At 39.7% G+C, this 21,467-nt stretch overlaps 1 protein-coding gene across 8 annotated transcripts in view; it reads left to right on the top strand.

The window, feature by feature from the left end:
• Positions 1-21,467, top strand: part of LOC117945826 (thrombospondin type-1 domain-containing protein 7A) — a 143,358-nt gene that overhangs the window by 29,366 nt on the left and 92,525 nt on the right. For all 8 annotated transcript variants that reach the window (XR_004656907.1, XR_004656906.1, XR_004656905.1 and 5 more), the window contains exon 2: positions 16,238-17,072. Coding sequence is in view for 3 of the 8 variants with exons in the window: in XM_034873533.1 (XP_034729424.1) it covers positions 16,238-17,072 (835 nt within the window). In the remaining 5 variants the exon portion in view is untranslated. The remainder of the gene's footprint in view (positions 1-16,237; positions 17,073-21,467) is intronic.

Genomic DNA, 21,467 nt, shown 5'->3' with positions numbered 1-21,467 from the left:
TTCAGGTTGTGGTCGACTAGCGGGGCCAGCTTGTTAGTTTGGTAAATTGATCAGACCTGCACGTCACGCGCACAAGCAACAAACCTTGTGTATTCCAGAACAGTTAAATCTGTGCAAAATGACGTTGGATCAGACACAGACTTCTTTTGTAGATTAGTGTTAAGTTTCCAGCGTCGCGGCTCTGAACCGTAATGTTAGTTGGGACGGACGGAGCCCTTGTTTCTTTAGGCTAACTGTATAAGCTTTAGCCTGGCTGGTAGCAGCTTTCTGCAGGGGAAACGGCCGGGAGACGTTGTGATTATGTTGCATTAATCAGGTGATTTAGTGACTACCCATCAAACTATGCGCATCGCTGTGTGTCAGCGGCAGCTGCTGCCTACGGTACTTTTCTACACACAGAGAGCCTCACTTCCCATAAGAAACCCAGTCGGACTAACGTCACATACACACATTGCCCACAAGGCTACCTGTCTCAATGGGGAAGGGTCGGCCGGTAATAATCATGTAAAAGGAGAACGGTGGAAGTTTACTTTTTAATCAAAGAGCAAAAGGATTAGTGTCAACCTCGTAACGCCCAGTGATGTGACTATCGTGATGTCGATGCTAAAACACCATTTTGTTCAGCCCTAAAAGCTGCAATACTTGACTTATTTTTGTAAAATATTAAAGAAATTTCATCTGCGTGGTGAAGCTCTCAAATATTCAGAATAGCGGGTTTATGGCGAGTTCACTTTTTATTTATGGGCTGCTAAAGATGTCACTGCTCTGGTTAGCAACTCGTCAGCTTTCGTGATGACAATACCAACCAAAATATGTAGCAGCTGCTCCGCACAAAGTCACATAAACATAGATGGTATAGTGGAATTATTTTTCATAATATCTACGTCACGTCAAGATACATAACTATAGTCTGTTATCAATTACTCAAGGACATTTCTATTTAGCTGGCTACAAATCTTTTAATGCACAAAAACACGAGACATCCAAAACACAGCTCTGGATGTTGTGCCATATTTGATGCACAACCTGCATACCTTTATAGATTTCAGATGTAATTTGTTTTCAGTATTTTATATTATCTAGTCTGGACTGGCACCAGTTTTGTCAATTTATTTTTTCTTCTGACTTTTAGGAATACTCCATTGGCATCACTCTTTACCCAGATTGGGTTTGTCTATGAGATGATTGTAAGTGTGTTGTTCTCTAATTCCAAGATTGGTTGAAGCAGAAAAATTAAAGCGTTCCAGTCCTGTCATGACTCAATATAAACTGTCTGTCTGGGAATACTGTGCTTGACTCCCATGGTAGCTGAGCATGAACACTGGGAAAAAATGAATAAGGAAGTTGCTGGTAGACTTTCTGAAAAGCAGCTTGTGTAAGCTTTTTTCTCCAACAATATCAGTCTTGAATGCACAGTAATAATTACAATTGGTTTCATGTTCCACGGCAGATCCCAAGCGAGCTTTTTCTTATTGCCAAATTTCCTAATTTTCTAATCTTGTTCCTTTTACGCCACATTAACAGTTTGAAAAATTCCAAATCAGCCCAAATCAAAGCATGAAGCAAATAACAATTGTCTGTAATGCCTTTTTTACAGTTTGTTTACTAGCATTTCAGTTCACGAGCACCACTAATTTCACTGAGATAACATTATTGATCTTTTAAATGAGCGGATACCTCATAGTGTTAAAAAGATGATTCTTATTGTTGTTGTGATTTACTGCATGTCCCCAAAGATAATTTTAAACCTCTTGTTTTAGGAGGCAAGGCTGCACCGTATCGCCACTAGTATTACTTTACTATTGGATTGTGATGTAAAGCGTGATGCATTGTGGGAGGTGGTAATCTAATCTTCGATGCTGGCACTCCTGAGGGTGGGAGATCTCGCCATGTGATTGGAAAATGTATCTTACTAAAGTGACAGCTACATCTTCAAGCTGCCTCCCCCCCCCCTCCCATTAGGAGCAACAGACCTCAGAAGGCCAACACATGCAGATACACTGCAGCATAGATAATAACCAACCTGCAACATGTGTTCTCAAACCAGTGCGTCTCACAGTAATATTAAAGGCCATAGCCTTGTTTAATGCTGCTCGCACTTTCCCTTCATGTAAATTCATTCACAGATTGTCACTTCTTTTGCATCCCCCATCAAGAAAATCCAAACAGCATGAGTTTAATCCACAGAATACAAAAGATTATCCAACTACTACATACACATTGCTGGATATTACTGTCAGAAGGGGATTTATTACCGCAGATCAGAACATTTAGATACACATTATAGGGAGTCTTAAGTAAACACCAGCTGAGTGTAATTCAGTAACCCTGCAGCATACTATAGTACCACTGTAAAATTCAAGTCGGGTCATCTCATCCAGATTACAAAAGAATTACATTTTCTAGCGGCATTCATTCATGCAAACACTTTGGGTTTTATTTAACTACGTTTCGAGGCATGTTGTTGACATTTCATCCTAATAGAGGTACGTGATTTGAAAAATTACATTTAAAAAAGAATCAACAATGTCTCTTTACAGAAAGAGTGTCTTGGTACTCTGTCATCAGTTCTCATAGAGACTCTGAAAGTAGTTCCAGTGACATCTGTTGACAGTGAGGTCTTGGAACATCCAGAGTAAACAAGTGCAGCATTGTGTCTGGAAAGACACTTTTCTGTTGAATTCTTCAAATGTACAGTATCTTTCAAACTTTTGAGAAACTCCTTCCACATCCATTGTATCGGGATAAAAACAAAAATGATCAGAGACAGATATATACTGAAATTATATGGCTAGATCCTAAATGAGAAAATAGGTTAAATGTTGAATTTATGCTTAGAGAGCAACTCAATGGTCATTTTTTTCATTTTAAGCCGTGCTGGTACAACACTTTCTTTTTCTATGGCGAGATTCGCACAAACCACCACTCTTCAGTTAATCAACTTACTGCGGCTGTTTTGTCTTGTACTATCTATCCCTCCATGCAGTATTCAAAACTAGTGGCGGGAAGTAACTTGTTCTTTTACTCAAGTACTGTACATAAATACAATTTTGATGTACTTTAGTTGAGTACTTTCTGCTACTCTATACTTCTACTTTTACAATCAGAGGCAAATATTGTACTTTTTACTCCGCTACATTTCTTTGATAACTGTAGCTTCAAGTTAATTTGCAGCTTTAGATTAATAATGCAAAATATGATGAACAAATAAATGATGCAATATTATAGATTAAGATAAAACATTATTGATCCTTTGAGGAAAATTCACAACCAAACCCAGTAGATTAAGTACCGTATGTAACATAGTCATTCGGAAATGGACCAGTCTGCATAATGAGTACGTTGAGTGTATTTTGATGCTAATGGTTTAATACTTTACTTTTTACTTAATAAAAAAACTCCAAACCCCAGAACCACAGATTCAGATTCAGTTAGAAGCTACAACATTATTGAGATATGAGCACAGACTTTACAATTTTAAAATGCAGTTGGCTGCACGGCTTCAAATTGATGGAAGAGACTGTCTCATGTTGGCCGCGGTCTTTTAAACTAAATCTAAAAAATCAACCAGCGTGAGTCGGCAACAGGTTGGAGACCAACTAGCAGGCTATACTGGGACTTTAGTAAAACGGCTCCATACACCCTGCGGTCCAAAAGTTTGGAATCACTGGTCATATCAATGTTTTTCTTAAAACAAGTCAGTTATCTTCAGTTGATATATTTGAATCAATGCCTCCCCTACTGTTTTAGATTCCATTACATAGCAAAGGTTTTCATGATATTGTGTCCACCTTCTGATTATGCAAAGGTTATACAAGGTATTGTAAACTGCAAAAAAACATAACATAAAATAAAATGGATGTTAAATGGGAAATGTGGTTAAGGGAGACTGCCTTGCTGACACGGAGTTTAAGCACAGTGCCACAACATCTCATCACGCCTTTATTGTTGTATCTGTCCTCGGATAACTGCGACCAGTCTTATACATATTGTATGTTTGTGAGATGGAGATGACATACCACACCCTGACGAGAAGAATATCATCCTCTGGGAAAACAAGCATCCCTGCTGTGTGTTCTTCTCATTCTTTCTCTGGTTTTCTTGCTCACAGTAAAACGCCTTGAACAGTTTGTGTCACTGCTGCTTTTGTAAAACCTGTCAGCCAGTACAGCATCTCACAGGCCCAAGGCTTTCATCCACAGGACAGAATCACTAAGCCTCTGACACCCTCTGTGTGGCACAGAATCTCCCTCCCCCCTCCCCATCTTGCCCTCATAACTTTTGCCAAACTACCACACCCCTTTAGGGTTAGACTTCCATGAGCATGTCAACTCAGATTTGAGTCAGTCAGTCAACATGGCAGACGTGTGAAGCTGCTCTGTGCACAGTATTCTAGGAGGTTGTACTGGACATCTCTTGGGTGTACATGTGATTTGAATGTTTGTATCACCTAACTGCAGAACAAGAGCTTTCATTTCTTTGTAAATAAAGCTAAAAACAGTTTGCCGCAGTACACACACATTTATTTTTACTTTGACAGTGACTGTTATGGCCACTGTTACTTGTTCTGTTTTCTCTTTGAGGTATTTTCCCCTGCCAAAGCCTTAAAGAGTATTTTGGAGACTTTCTTTCTTTTTCTTTTTTTTGTACCCGCCCCTGTTTTTAGTCACACATTTAAATGATGGAAAAAAGACATCATGGCACTCTCCTGATTCCACGTCTTTTTAAGCATCAACAGTTTGAATTGTGATAAGAGAGCAATTTTTTTCAGTTCAGGATTCAGACATTTATTCCAAATAGAACAAGAAACATCATGCCAGGCATGCTCCCTGTCATAATATATCATCACTAATTTCTCACCAGGTACTTTTCGAAGAAAATAATACTCCCTCATTAGTGAGACTGGCTATCTTGACAAACACCAGCACTGTCTCTGTTTGGGGTGGTTAGACGTTTTCTTTAAACAAACTCTGCCTGATGAGTACAGCAGCACAGCATGGGGACTGTTCAGTTTATTTGCATTCCCATTAATCTCCACATGAGTGGTTGCTGATCTTCCTGATGTCCAAACGGTAAATTGTGTTATTCTCCACAAGCTTGTCAAATAATTGTAAAACCTAAAGAAAATACAGCAAAACAAAAATGTAAAACTGGAAAATTAATATTAATAATGCGACAGAACTTGTGTGCCAATGTTTGGTGCCTCTGCAGAAGATGGTGTATCTTTTATGGAGAGAGGTAGAAGGTAAAGGTGGGGGTGTCGGTGTTGTGTATGGGTATGTAACACATTTTATTAACTGTTACCAAGAATATTAAACACACTGTAGTTGCCACCTACATATATTATCAAAAGTGACATTATCCATTTGTCTTACTGTTTTAGAAAATTCCATTTTGAATAGAGCTGCAACTAGCAATTGTTTTTATTGTCACTTACATTATCACTCTTCCATTATTTTTCTTGCTATTTAATTAATCAAAACCAAAACCCTAGAATATTTCAAATTTCTTCTTTTTTTGCTTGATATAGTTGACTAAAGGCTTCATCAACTACTTGTTGCTGCTCTAAATCTTAACCAAATTCTCATTAAAAGTGAGTTATTGAAGGTTTTGCATTTACTAAGTTGTACTGCCCTGCTTTATGCATTTTGTTGTCTTAAAAATATGATTACACATTGTTCTAATTTTTCCCACTCAGCAGAGGTTAGTTTAGGTACATAAATAACTGTGGTTTACAAAATTGGTTTTGCGCCTTGGAGAATTAAGCAATGTTTACCTGAGAGGGATGTGTACAGTAGTGTTTGTCGAACTTTTCTGTGCCCCCATTTGCAAATAAAGTTATTTTCACTCACAGCAGGGGCCATGTAATGAGGTAATTATTAACGCTGTTAAACACGATCATCATCTGTCTGATTCAGCTCGGCGGGTGATGATGATTGATGGATTGATTGATCCGTCACCTTGTACATTTGCTTCACAGTAATTAACCTAAACTGCTCATCTCGGGAAAAATAGAAAAACTAGAGAAAAGTAGAGATGTGCGGCTCAATCTGTCACGGTCAGGTGGGGATGTGTGCGACAGGGAGCGCTGTGGGTCCAACACCCGGCTGAAGGGTGTGGCCTTGACCAACTGCCACTTTGCTTGTTTGAAAGCCATGATGTCTCTCTCTCTCATTGGCGAGCAAATCTTAGAAAGGGACGGTAACCTTGCCCCTTATGATCTCATGAGGGAAAGGAGTCCATATCGGCTCATCTTAGCTTTCATTGTCTGAAAGGCAGAGCGGGATACCCAGGGCTATCACCTTTTCTAGCCACTGGGGGGCCAAATGCAGGCTAGGGTAACTCATATTAACATCAAAAAACATCATAAAGTGACATTTTCATGCCATGGGACCTTTTGTACTACTATAAATCAAACATGCACGTTGTTAATTTTCCCACACAATTACTCACCTCTGGAATTTGAAGTGTACATAATCAATAATACAATAGTGAATCATCTTCTGTGGACATTTTCTGTTAAATTATACAGTCATACAAACGTAAATATACAAGTATGGCATCGAGGTTAGCTCAACTGGGAGCCATGAAAATCTCTTACTTATATTAACAACACTGGGACAGTATGGATGATGAAGTACTAGTGGCTGTAGCCTCTTCTGAATCTTTTCAGTCAGGTAGGGCAAAAGATTAGAAGACACATCCATACAGTGGAAGACGGATGTCTCCAAGATGATTATAGTTGTTGTTTGATGCGCCGTATTCTCATTATCATAGACGGTGGTTATCATGCTCTTCTAACTGTTGCACTCAATACCTGTTTGCAGGATGATTGTCATTAAAGTTGTAGTAAAAAAAGGTGGTGTTTATGAATTAACTTTAAAGTTTTACAGTATATTACAGTCTTGGTATTTCTTTCTACACAGACATGTACTTCTGACTTTTAGTAATCTGTGTGTGTCCGACACTGACAGTTTATACGGGCAAGCACCATTTGAAATCCTCCACTTTCTTGTTGCTGTTGTTAGTGGTGACAAACGGAGAAGCAGTGTTACAGCCTGCAGGCCTTTGTCTCCGGCCCTGACCCTTTCACTCAAAGATTCTGAAATATTTATTTGATGTTACCAACAGGGATACCGTCCCTGTAAAACATGTGGGCGTTGTTGGGATTGGAACACGTTTCCTCTCATTTATCTTGTCACTCCTTCATTCTCTGGGGGTGTTCATGAGCATGACAGAAAAAAAACAGAGCTTATCTTTAAACAACAGAACAACAAGCCTGTCTCCCAGTTTTAGTTGCTCACTTTTGGCTTCTTCTGCTTGCTTGTCATGTCTTTCTGGTTCAGCTTTCTGCTGCTTATCTTCACCTGAATTCTGTACTAAAACGTCTGTAACTGCTGAAAAAGCCCACTTAATTTGACTGCTGCATCCTTAACTGTGGATGTGGATTTTAACTCCCATCCCTTACATTGGAATAGAACAAGAAAAGCTTCTCTTCACAGCCAGTATGGACAGGAGAAATGATTACAGACACCAATAATTATTTAATATAATATATATAATATATATGTACTGTATATAGACTTAGACTTAGACTTATCTTTATTAATCCCTTTGGGATGACTCCCGCAAGGAAATTAAAGTTACCAGCATCCGTTACTGGAGACCTGCTGGAGAGGCAGCCGTTTTCCACAGCGCCTACATGATAACACATATAGAATTATATTATTATACATATAGAATTATATAAAATTCTATATTACATATAGAATTATGTACATGTATGTATATGTGAGTATTGTTTTAAGACAATACTGTGAAAACACTGTGAAATTGCCCTTTAATTTAAAGCTGAAAGATGAGCAAATTTTGATTGATGCACAGAGTTCTAGCCCACCATCATTTAGCTGTAGCTGGATTAAAGATGTAAGTCTTTAGTAGTTTCATGTACAGACAGCTTGCTCTGTGTTGGAATTCTAAACTCCGATGGATTTATGAGGACTAAAGTTAGTCCTCAAATCTCTGCAGGGTAAAGCCAGACAGCTAGCTGGACTATCTGTCCAATCTGAATTGGCCATTACATAACTAAAACAACTTTTAAATACCAATAAACCAGAGCACATTTTTCCTCCCATCCCAGATGTGTGGACTAGCTAAACCTTCCTCCGCAGCGCTGTTGAGGGAGGTCTGGCAATGCGAGACTTTATCAAGATCAATATGATAGCTGATTATGAAACAATTAGCCAGTTGTATTAAATTACCTTCATCTTCGTAATATTCAATATTTGAATCAAAAGATCCATGCACTTTAACAAAAACAAACTTGCTACATTCAGTTATGAGTTATTATGAGGTTGAAATATGGAGTAAACTGAGACTATGTATCACTGTGTGACTTGTTGAAATGTCTGCCTCGTGCTGGACCTGATGGATAAAGAGTCATCAACAAGGCTCCTTCAAGCCATGCAAGCACAATCCTGGTATTACAGCTAATAACATTTTGTACAAGTGTGAGCGCAGAGCCTTAGTCAATGTGGCTTAGTGCTGCGCAGCCCTGGGCACTGATCACACTGAATGTATGCCAGGGTTAACAATCATCCGTGAATGCTAAGCTCCTCAAAGTGTTCCGTCAGATGTTAAGTATGAGCCTCGGGTTTTTCTCCTTTTTCTCCTTTGCTCTTTTCCACGCTAACCCAAGATGCACTGTGTGGCTCATTAAGACCAAAAGGCTAATGCCCATCTGGTGCTAAATAGTGGTCTTTTGCCTGTGCTCCTAACTGAAAAACATGATGTAATTGGCCACATTTTCTTTCTGCAACCAGTATTTAAAGTTGGCTGTGCTCTTTAAACACAGAATCAAAGCACTGTTGGCCCTTGCCATGCACACCAGATTTGTTTTTTATCTCTCGGCAAAAAAAATACTCTACTGAGCTTAATGTGACTCAGCATGGCAAGTTCAATGTGGTAATACCTAGTTCTATCAAAGGCTATGCAAATGTACAATTATTACATTGTAGTTCATGTGTTTAATTCCGTCTAAACTGTGAAGCTACAAAGCTATCAACACTGAACGACTCAAACAGCGGGAACAGAGTAGTTTAAAAAAACACTGCGGTCGGGTTTTGGATCCTATGAAAGGTTAAATAATGAAACTTAAAGCTTGCAGTGTTGCTATGGAACTGACAGATCAATTTCCATGCACCTTTGCTTGAGATTTAAAAACACCATTCACATTCTTTTAATCATGTAACTAAGCTTTTCTAGAGCATTTTAGGTAATTCATGATTTCCAAACCTGAAAATACTATTAAAACCTAAACAGGAGGTTAGTTTGTGAGCAGACATATCAATAATATATATATAGGTGTCCGTAAAATCCAACGTCTGGAAAATCATCTTTCTAAGATTTGATTTAATCTGACAAGTGGAGTGAAAGTCTTCTCCTCACTGGAACTGTGTGGGCGATTGAATCTTTAGAGACCAGAGGCTTACACAATATATACATTAACTCACTCACCCTTCGGACTGCTGCACCTTGTTACTGTAGAAACACTCTGACAACATACTGTACTGTGGGACTTTTGACAGTGTTCAGCTAAGTTTCCACTAACGGTGAAAGGCCTTTATGCACTTTTCATAACAGGGCGCTGACCCTGCAGTGCTTTATGAAAACATAATTTTACAGATGAGCCAAACCAACTTCTATTTTATGAGACCCTTTTCACAAAAGACCGATTTTGAGTCAAGACACATCTACAGGCTATAGGATCGAGATAAAGTGCCGGCGAGACAGCCGAGATGATCCTGCGATGAACCCCGACCCAGCCAAGAGAAAGGTCCTGTTTTTTAGTATGAAATGCTGTGGATCTGAGAAGTAATAAACAAACAGAAGCAGAGAGAGACAGAGTGACACAGTGACCCATTCATTAGTGAAGCTGACCCTGCAGGGACAAAGAAGCTGTTCATTAAAAAGACACTCGAGGCCCAGTCAGAGTTCAGGCTCTCCCCCCGACAGTGAGGCTATCATACTCCACGTATATTGTTCAAAGTGCTGGGCATGGGGACTCCCAGGAGACTTGTTGAGGGCTTCATGGGGGCCCCAAGTAATACAAAGAATAGTTTATTTGTATTATTAAATTAGCTAACAGTGCCTGCAGAACTTTCCTTTTCTCTTTGGTGACTTTTCAGGGGTTTTAAGAAATATCATTAACACCTTATGTTTCCCTGGTTTTACCATGATGTTTCAAATCATCGAGACACTGTACAGATAGGGTAGGTCTAGACCACTATATAATTTACAAAGCCCCAACAAGTCTAGTAATTCCCCCAAGAGCAAGCATTTAGTGTGACAGTTGCAAGGAAAAACTTCTAGAAAACGTCTTAAAAACTTTTAGGAAGAAACCACCAACAGACCCAGGCTCTTGGTAGGCGGCGTCTGACGGTGCCGGTTGGGTGTGTGATGCACAGTGGCAATAATAGTCACAATAAAGATAATAGAGCAGGGACTACAAATGGTAGTTGTGGTAGTTCATGTCATAGCAGGGCACTGCAGGGCGCTACAGTGTGTAGCGTGGCATAGCAGAGCATAGGTGGAGGTAGCGGGATGCAGCAGGGTTCAGCAGGACACTGCAAGGCATTGCGGATCAGGGAGTGGAGCAGGACCCTGGTGACAGCTGCAACCAAGTTATGGTTGCCATCCTAATCCAAGGAAATATTCTGGGTGAAAAGAAAACATAAGGACTCCAGGGAGTAAACTCCCCAGAACTAGGTTAGTAACAAGCATTTCTGGGACAGGATGCACACAGCCCAGTGTGTCAAAGGAAGGAAGGAAATCCCCCAGCAGTCCAGAACTATAACAGCATAACTGGGAGAGACAATTTAAGGAAAAGAGCCTGGTCAGGCTAGAACTCTTCCGAGCCGGATTGGGCTTTCTCTACTTTTATGATATCATTGATTATATGGTAGAGGAACATTTATTTGGCATTGCCATAACTTCCTTAATTAATAATTTTCCGGTTTTATATTGTATTTTGTTGTCAGCACATTTTCCTCCTCAGTGACATTTAGACTGACCTCTATCTCTTATTTTTGTCACTACTGCTCATCTCGTACTATGCTGTGGTGACAGCAAATGCAGCACAAACACAAGTTGACTGACAGAGGTCGCTACTCCAGACATGCATAAACCTTTTGAAGGAAAATTATATATAGGTATCATATTCTATCAATTACAAAAGATTTCTCAAAGGTATATATATATATATTGTGTTTGGATTACAGCAGTGGTACTCTCCACCAATCACAAGTCACAGTATCACATGACTGACATTTTATATACAGTGTGTTTTAAAGTAATGAATAAATGGAGTTTTTTTCATGGATGTGTGTCAAATTTTATGTAGATTAAATTTTTACCACAAAATAATGTAAATACAGTATTTGTACTATAAGTACTGGCCTAATAGTGGAACTCGATTATCAGTTTTTTTAAATTAAAACATAGTGATTTAACATTTCTTTGACGAGACTTGATGTACAGTAGAGTGACAGTTATTGATTCGGTCAATACTTTCTGCTAAATAGATAGAGAATAGAGAAATGGAGGTGAAACAGTTTGTTTTCAGAATGTCAAATGATGCTGTCAGACTGCATGCAATATTGAAAAGTTAGCTGTAGGCCAATAGAGCTACGCATTGATTTACATTTGGAACAGAAAGACCAAGTTTCAAAGTGTGGCAAACCATGCTGCCATACATCTGGAAAGATCTGACAAAACAAAACATGTCATTAAGAATATTAAAAACAGCGTAAGATATATCTGTAAAGGGGACACGGTGCAGAACAACCCAGCCTCTTACTGTGCATTCTGCGACCAGGCAGGTTGAATATGGCCGAGCTTTTTGATCTTTATTCGTTGAGAACTTTTTATACTACACACCCTGAGCGGTAGGAGTGTTATGAGTGAGAGCTGTGCCAGAGAATAGTCTTGGTAAAAGATAACTTCTATCTGGGAGGGATTAGATTTATGTGAGAGGTGTTTTATTTTGGAACTGGAGAACCTGTCTTGATTCTGCCGTATTTTAGGTTTTGGATGAGCGAGTTCTCAGCTGCGTTTTCTCTCGTTGACTCACAACTCACTATCAGCGCTCCAGATAACAGTTTTCAGTTTGTATTGTGAAGGCAAAACTTCCAAGTCACCTTCTTTTCTATTATTGGATTTTAAATAAAACTCACGTAGATTCCATGGATTCGGAGAAGATACGTCTGGGGAATATCAATGTATTTTCACTCTCTTTCAAGTCTTATACTTAATACCAGTGTCTAAAAAGTAGCAGCAGCATGATCTGGAGCTATAGATGCCCAGCAAACCTAGAAAATTCTTGATGATTGGACATTGATCCAGTGTGTTGATACACTGAGTAGTAAAGCAACCATTGCTTTGAGTCTCCTGTGAATGCAGCATGAATGTTGACTGACTGAAGAGCGTGTCAGCTGTACAGTATGAGCAGCTGAAATCAGAGAAAAGAGGCAACAAGCAGCCTCATCAGAGGCAATCATTGCCGGAGATGTGCTTCTGATTTTCTGCCAGTTGTGATTTTTAACTCTGCATGGACGTGGGTCAACAAAAGCTGCCCTCACACACTGACTGCCTGTTGCCCACAAAGGTCCAATGCAGATATACACATGGTGATATAATCAGTTAAGAGGCTAAAGTGAGGTGAAAAATGAAGCTGCCTAATTAGTTTGAGTTCTTCTCCCAGAATCCATAGCCTTTGGATAACACAGTGAAAGCGCAGGCCCCCTGCTTTACAATAATTAGTTTTTTTAGTACCAGCCGAGCTGGGATGACTGGGTTGAGGCAGTTTTTCATAATGTCAGCTAAGTTTTCTTCATGGAGAAACACAAAATTAGGCCCTGCACTCTCCATGTGATTCTATACAGGCTAACCTGATGAAATAGTGTGCGTCAACTGTTTGTGTCTGCAATGTTATATTAGCCAAGACAACTGTATTTCCAATTCTGCAATATGGGCAAGACATGCGGTGGAATCATCGTTTCTCTTCGACCCACGGTGTACTAATACAACAAGTATAACGATAAAAGATAAGTAATAAACACAATAAAAAAGATTAGTAATATATACAATACACTAAATAAATTCTAATTAGGGCAAAAGTATGGCAAAATCAACAGCATAGAGTACTGAAGAAATTGAAAACGTGCAAGAGTTAAATTAATAGCAACTAGCCAGTTTGAGCACAGCAGATATGTTTTGAGCTGTCTATTTCTATGTCTATAGAGAGGTATACCTAAGGAGTAATACATTTACACAAAACACACATAAGCCTGGGGTGGAGAGGGTTGTTGATGAATATAACAATACATGAGCATCATGTTATGAACAAGCAGACAAAACGAAACATTTCAGCTGTTATATCAGCATATTATATCATTATAATTGTCAGCAAATTCAAGTAAAAGACCTCAAGGCGTTGTTTTAGTTAATTTCTTAAAACTTTCTGATGTAGGAACCCATTGATCTCCGATGAAGATGTAATTATTTAATAACAAAAAATGTTTAAAAAAGATTCTGCGATTTCCTTTTTTTGTTTTTTATATTCAGAAAACATAGTAAACATAATATTCACAAACTGTTACAAACAACACGCTGGGACATAGAAACGGGCCAAAAAATACAGAGAGAAAAAAACAGGAGGGAGTGAAACAAAACAACAGGTGCAGAAGCAGACAGACACAAACAGACATACACAGACAGACACAAGACAAGGGACCAGTCACACATGCAAACAAAAGAAAAGGGTACTGCATTGACCGTAAGGACTCAGCAATGATGTGCCAAGTCTTCCCCAGGGGCTCCAACCACACAAGCCCTAGAGAGTTCCATGTGTGTGACATCCAAAAAAGAAAGGATGGATGTACGAACAGATACATCATGAGGTGGTTTCCACTGGGTTGATATCATCCTCTTAGAAGCTGTAAGTCCAGCAAACACAGCACGTTTTTGAGCTTTAGAAAGCTGAAAGGCTGACAGGTCATTCAGAATCAAAACATTGACAGTAACAGGCACAGCAAAAATAATCAAGGTAGACATTTTAGATGCCACATTGTTCCAGAACTGACCAACAGGAGAGCACTCCCAGAACACAAGAAGAAATGTACTTTGAGCTTTAATACTGGATAGCATTAGCACCTTTTAGCACTCGATGCAGTTGTTGCATCTTCGGTTTCTGTCCTCCATGTCTGCTAGCTTCACCTCCAGCTCTTGAAAAGCACGGCCATGGCTGCCTTCCACGGTGGTTTTTAGGTTGTTCACATCAGATCTGATAGAGCCGAGGCTTGCAGTCAGAGATGCTAGCTGGGCATGGATAGCAGTTAACTTGTTGTCGTTGTCGATCCCTAACTGTTGAATCTGAGACTGAATCTGAGAAAAACGTGGTTGGAAGTAGCTTTTCTGTTTCTCTAGCAATGCCTCTGCAAAAGAGTCCTTATCGCCGAGTTGGACTTTGTTCTTGTTTGCCAATCTGCTTCAAGTAACTCTAACAAGCACAAAGTGGTAAAATATCAAAGATGGAACCATGTAAAATAACTATGTGACAAATTCTTATGCCGCCATCTCTGTCCAGCCTATCACGTGACATCCCCGGCTCTGTAATTTCCTAAAAACAAAGCTGTGCATTGTAGTTTTTAGCAAATGTTATAAAACATGAGTAAATAGTGCATCTGTTGTGGATTGCTTTCAATAGCAGATTTTTTAAGATTTGGAAAAATGTCACCCAGTGCAACACTGTGGCTCACTGATGTACTTTTAATTTATTTTTGGACAACAATAGAGCTCTATGACACAGAAAAATAAGCTACAATGGACTTTGGCCACACACACAAACACACACACACACACACAATGCAATACAACACTTTTTAGTATGATCAATTAATTGTTGGTTTTGGAGCACGGAGCTGACACACAGCGGAGTGGATCCGCAGACGTTCCGCGACCTGTGTGTTTTGGGTGTAGAGAAAAAATCTTTGTTTGGTTCAGATCCTCGCAAAAAATCCCACTTCAGCCATCGTTATTATTTTATTTTTTCAAAGAAAATCTGAATAATAATACAAAAATGATAATTCCCTCCAATATCGTGGATCATATCGCAATCACAATATCAGTCAAAATAATTGCAATTACATATTGTCATAACATTGTGCAGCCCTCATTTTTTTATGTATTTTTATGTATGATTAAAGCCTCTACACCAAGTCCTGTAGGACTGTTTACTGGATCTCTACTACAATTAGTAAGAGAGGATAAGGGCAGGCTTTGCCAGAGACTTGTGTACAGACAAATAAGTTTTATTGATGTTTTTAGCGTTTCCTGCTGCTTGCCACTAGAGTTTGATAAATGCAACAAATTACTCCCGGCTCCTGTAAATTGGCTTTCAGACACTTTCTTTTGATCACCAATAATCTCCACTGTTGCACATTGTATTTGCATTACCTAATCATCGCTCTCCACCCCTGTAGCACTCAGACTGTTTCTACCATGCACCAATAATTGACCCAAATGTAGTGCAAAACAAGGTGACTTATTGGTTTATTGAATATGACGTGGTTTTTGCACTCACACATGTTCTGCTGTGGGCTGCCAACAGCTTTTTCAACACATTTACATCAAGGACCACATTAGAGAAGTCTGTGAATTTACTGTGTCATCCTTGAATATGCATTATAGGCTTTTCCACACTTGTCAAACTCAAGTAAACTGTCTCAGTCTTCCTTTTACATTCGAAGTTTTGAGGTTTGAAGTGTTTGACTAATTGATGCTTGCATAATGTGGATTTCTGTTTTAAAGGCGCACAAGAGCTTTCAAATGGAATCCTTGAGTGTTACTAATGTAATTTCACTGCCTGTGCAATGAGATCTTGTTTTATTTCAAAAGTATTCATAACCAAACAGCACATCTTGATGCAGTTTCTCAACTTGTCCAATCTGAAGAGAATCATTATTCCAATTTCCAACCATAAAGTGGGACTAAAATTAAATTGGAATAAAATCTGCTTTTTCTGAGCAGTGTCTTGAGTGTGTTTTGTCATGTGATAAAGAAATTTACTCTTGAGGTCTCTTACTGCAGACGGTCCTTCTTCGAGTTACTTCTGAAGCTAGAAGGTTTATTGTTCCATATGTTCCATATTGTAATTTGAGCCTGTTCATTTGTTTCCCAGGTCCATGGGGAAGATGCATGGGCAGTGACTGTGGCCCGGGTGGCAGCCAAAGCCGGGCAGTCTGGTGTGCCCATGTGGAAGGCTGGACAACTCTTCACACCAACTGTGACCAGGGTCAGCGTCCTTCCAACCAGAGAAACTGTTTCCGTGTGTGTGACTGGCACAAGGACCTTTATGACTGGCAACTGGGTGCCTGGAATGTGTGCGTGCCAGTTTCAACAAGGACCTTATGGGCCTCACGGCCGTTCATATGCAGTGGAGGCGAAGAGGGCATTCAGACCCGGGTGGTGGGCTGCATACTCAAATCAGACGGATCTCAAGCAGAGGATGCCATCTGTGAGTACTTTGAGCCCAAGCCTCGCCTGGAGCAGGCATGTTTGATCCCTTGCCCTCAAGATTGTGTTGTTTCCGAGTATTCTCCATGGACGTCCTGCTCCAAAACGTGTGGAACAGGCCTCAGGAACAGGGTCCGTAGTGTCCTGGTTCCTCCACTTTTTGGAGGCGCGGTTTGTCCCAACCTAACTGAGTTCCAGTCTTGTAAACCAGGGCCTTGCACAGGTCCAGAGGGCATGTACAGTCTTAGGGTTGGACCGTGGAGCCCTTGCGCCCTCCCACAGACTCGGACAGCACGCCAAGTTAAGCGCAGGAAAGGTAAAGGCCAGGGGCTCAGGGAGAGAGCAGGAGTCAAAGATCCAGAGACTAGGGAGCTTATCCAGAAGAAACGAACCCGGAACCGCCTTAACCGGCAAGAGAGTCCGTTCTGGGACATCCAGGTGGGCTACCAGACTCGGGATGTGACCTGCATACACAGGAATGGGAGCACCGTGGGACGCAAGTGAGTGGCAGCGTTTTCACATTAATGTGACAGAGTAAAATTGGCCTGTTTTCTTAACACTATCATATGCACCTTTAGTTTTCTAAATACTGAAAGTTCTGTCAGAATTATAGCTCAGTACTAAACACTGTTGGGTTTTTTTCCTCATTTTTATAAGGCAATTATCTTACAGGCAGCAGAGGTAATCTATTTAATTTCGGTGTCTGCCTAATTTCATGTTTTCTTTGTATTTATTGACTGTCTTTCTATCCATTTATTGATACAGAAAATGAACTGCTCCTCATATTTCCATGTACCTTTGGCATTTACGTTTACTGATTTTTGCATTTCTTACATAATTCCATATTTGTCCTTCTGAAACCTTTTTTTCTTCCTGTCAGAAGGTGACATGTAGCAGGAGATGTTTATCATCTGTGTGTGTGTCACTGCTTTGCTGTCAGAGCAGTGAAACACACCTTACCACAGTGTATTTGATGTCAACTTCTGAGGATGGAAGTGGCAAAGCAATTTTATGACATGAGATCAATCTTTGCCAGGACTTTGCATGTTGCTTTTCAAAATAAGGGACTTTTCTGATTTCAGTTCTGTGGTCTTGAATGGATGTGTTATGATATGTTATAAGAAAAGTGAACAAATCAAGTGTGAACCTTCTGTCTTTACCTAAATCTTTTCAGCTTTACATTACAAGCATGACCTTAAACCAGACAAAATACACTAACAGCGAGCATTGTCGATCCATGAAGATAGTTTTGGTTTTGAGAAGTTCCATCTCAAAACCAAGAACTGCCTTTACTGTCATCTTTGGTAGCTACATTAAAACATTTTTTCTATGATTTTGGTGAACTGATGTGCTAAGTGTGCAGAATGATAATAACTCAGTGATTTTGAACAGCATCATATAAAAGATTATCACTTGAATTGGTGATTGAACTATTTCAGTAGGCGCTACTATCGGGAGGCTGTGGCCCAGGAGGTAAAGCTGGTCGTCCAACAATCACATGGTAAGTGGTTCAGTCTCCGGCTCCTGTCTGCATGTCGAAGTCCTTGAGCAAGACACTGAACCCCAAGTTACTCCGGATGATTAGGCCACTGTTGGTGTCTGAAAGTGTGTGTGAATGGGTGAATGAGAGGTAAATTGTAAAGCACTTTGTCAGCAAAATATAAATGCAGTCCATTTACCAGTTACCATCCATATTATCCAAATCTATGAGTGCCTCCATTTACAGCATTGGTAAACCCATGTGGGGTCTAACCTCTGGCGCTGACATTAATATTGCTGTGAGCTAATCATTTCTTAGCACAAGTCTCTGCCTAACATGCACATTTTACTTTAAAGAAATGAATCAGCCATCAGCAGAAGAGAAATGCACATCTGACAGGAAGACACCGAAAAACGTAAACCCTTACGGTGGGTCTTAGAAATATATATTTTTAGTGACTGGTTAATTGGTGTTGTCACTCATTACCATGTCATGTACAGTATCTTAAAGGTATAGAGCCTAGTTTCTGTTGCCCCCATGAGGAAGTAATGACATCCAATCTGTCGGCGCGTCCACATTATACAAGCCTTACCTGATTACCCCCACCACTTACCTTCCCAGTCGCTAGTAGCCAAGGACAACACAGAGGATTAAAAAACCTTGACTCTTTAAAAGAGGTAATTATCTTCACTTCAGTTTTTGCGCTGGAAAGTCCCCGGACGACGCAATCTTCTGAACATAGTCATACTGAGAAATACAGAGAGAGTTGTGTGGAGCTGATAGTCTTAATTTGCATTGTAGCAACTAATTTGGCAATGGCTTAAATATAATGGACGTTTATTAATATCAAAAAGTTATGCACTAAAGCTTTAAATGCATCTTCTCACGGGTTTTAGACATATTGAAAAGGCCTACATGCATCCATCTCTTCAAAACACATCTTTAATCATTCTCCTCATAGTATATTTATATCAGTATGCATAAAACTAGCTGTGTGCAGTTTCTTTCTTCTTCTCCTTGTTGTAATTGAAGTTCAGGTAACAACAAAAACATATGGACATAACTTGGGTTTTCAGGACGGAAGCGACACCAGCTATTTCAACACGTGCTCATGCAAAAAAAAGATGTAATAGGCTGTTTGAGCGTTTAACTGATTTGTATTGGTAGAAGAGCAGTGTAAGCGGTATGGAGCTGTGTAAGTGAGAGTTTGGGAAGACCAGCACAACCAATCTATTCAAGTCCTCCATGTGTTTGTGTTAGTTTATAGATAGCTGGCTGGCTACCTCAACTGGTAAAGGGAAAGTTATTCTTCTTCTGTTGTTTTCTTCCGTTACCAAACAGCTTTATCTGCATAATCTGATTTTCAGGAGAACCGAGGCGGATGCAATTCGATTTTCAATGTCTGTTATGACTTTTGAATGAACCCCTAAACTATGATTTATGGGCTATTTAGCCTCTCAAAGAAGGGCTCTACAGAGTTTGGCCTTTTTAAAATGTTATTGTGATCCTACGTACAACCAATTGAGGAGAGAAAACAAAACATATCCTTCATTACAAACCTTTACAGACAGCATAGTTTTGTATACTGTATATCTAATTTTTTAAATAATAAATAACTTCATTCCAGTCTGGCTGCTCCACATAGCCTTTGGGGATGGGAGGAAAACGTGCTCTTTAAACCAATCAGAATCATCATGGGCGGCGCTAAGCTCCGCATAGAGCCGCTGAAAAATTGAGAAAAACTCAGATTGGAGATATCGTCTAGCAAGCTGTCTCAATTTACCCTGCAGAGATCTGAGGAGCAGTCAACCATAGTCCTCGTTAATCCACACAATTTAAAATTCCAACACAACGAAAGCAGAAGGAAGTGGTAAATACATGCATCTAGTGAAATTTCCTGCGGCCCCGGAGCAATCCCGGAAGTGGAACGTCAAGGATATGGACTAACGTCATCCTAAAGGAAAAAAAGAAAGTTTGACCACTTAAAAATAGAAAGTTATGTTTATGACATCTGGTACAGTGTTCACAAAAAGTGTTTTTTTCTAAATGTATTTTTTTTTCACATTTATTGCTGTTATTCGTATTAACCCTCTGATGTCTGTGAATCAATCAGCGATTCTTCTACAGAGCTATTTCTGTGGATCCATCATCTCTTTTTCTGATCCTCGACTGATAGTCACCTAAAGTGTCATCGCAGTTCCCTAGAAACTTGAATATGGGGCATTCACAAGATCTCGGATCTCTAGGAAAGAATCAATGAGAATGTCAGTAGAGCAAGCCAGATCTGTCACATGCCAGTTTTCTCCAACATTTGATCAATTATGTACTAAATCTATTCATTAATGCTTTGTTGGTGCAGAGCTCTTAGCAGTGACTGGGATCAAATAGTTCAAAGGAACCGTGAAAACAACTCACGTGCCCTTAGAAGCATAAATATTAATCCTTGACTTGTTTATTTATTGTCCTGAAATATTCATAGTTGTTTTTGCCACTTTTGGAAAAAAGTGGAACAAACTTCCCAGTGAAGCGATATCTTCACCAGACGCTCTCTGAACATCTTGCTTACTTCATTTCCAATTTTCTTTGATGAACATCTGTCATTGAGCCTTAACTTTCTCCATAGGTCTTGACTCATCCCAAACAGGCCACGTCCTCATAGCTCTGCTTGTGTCCTATTAATCAAGCTTGCATTTATAATTTTTGCTGTGCAACGGAGGAGGTGCATCACATTACATCATGATATTTAATGCTGAATGATGCCCGCATGGTCCTGTAATTTAGTTTTTCATCTTTTTTTGGCTTCTCTTCTCTTGAAGGCACTAAAGTTGTTAAAAGCCTTCGTCTTTAATCACCTGACCCACATAGAATTATGTTGTTAGGCCATTTCAATTAGCGTGCTGTTTTAATGAATGCAGTTCAAGAAATGTGTTGTAATATGGAAACTCTCTGACTGTTTTTGTTTTGTCTGAATGCCCTTGTTGTCCATTGTTGCCAGTTACTGTGTAAAACCTACAGACTTGAAAATGGACATTTTTCAGACATTCATTTCACTTATTTAAATAGAGAATGATTTTGTCCTCATTCTGTCTCAATGACTGAAATGAAGAAATAATGACTTCTTTTTGCAGCTTTGAAATCTCCTCAAAAATGCTCGGGCATTCACACAGCAATCGGGTAACGACTCAAAGGATCTAGTTTCAGCCGAAATGGGTCACTGGTTGCATTAGGGGCGTTTTAAAACACAAGAAGTTTCATCTGAGACAAGAAATGGAACCATCACCCTCAGTGCATCACATTCACAGGATCATTTCCACACGGTTTACCTCCGATGCAGAATCAGCCGGCACACCAAGTGTGTTTGGCAGAAAAACAAGATTTTTCGCAGTGTCGCTTCAGTTCCACTTCAAAGACTTCA

The sequence above is a fragment of the Etheostoma cragini genome, chromosome 6 (genome assembly GCF_013103735.1).
Source record: "Etheostoma cragini isolate CJK2018 chromosome 6, CSU_Ecrag_1.0, whole genome shotgun sequence".
Lineage (NCBI taxonomy): Eukaryota > Metazoa > Chordata > Actinopteri > Perciformes > Percidae > Etheostoma > Etheostoma cragini.
This window is presented reverse-complemented; position numbering and strand designations above follow the sequence as displayed.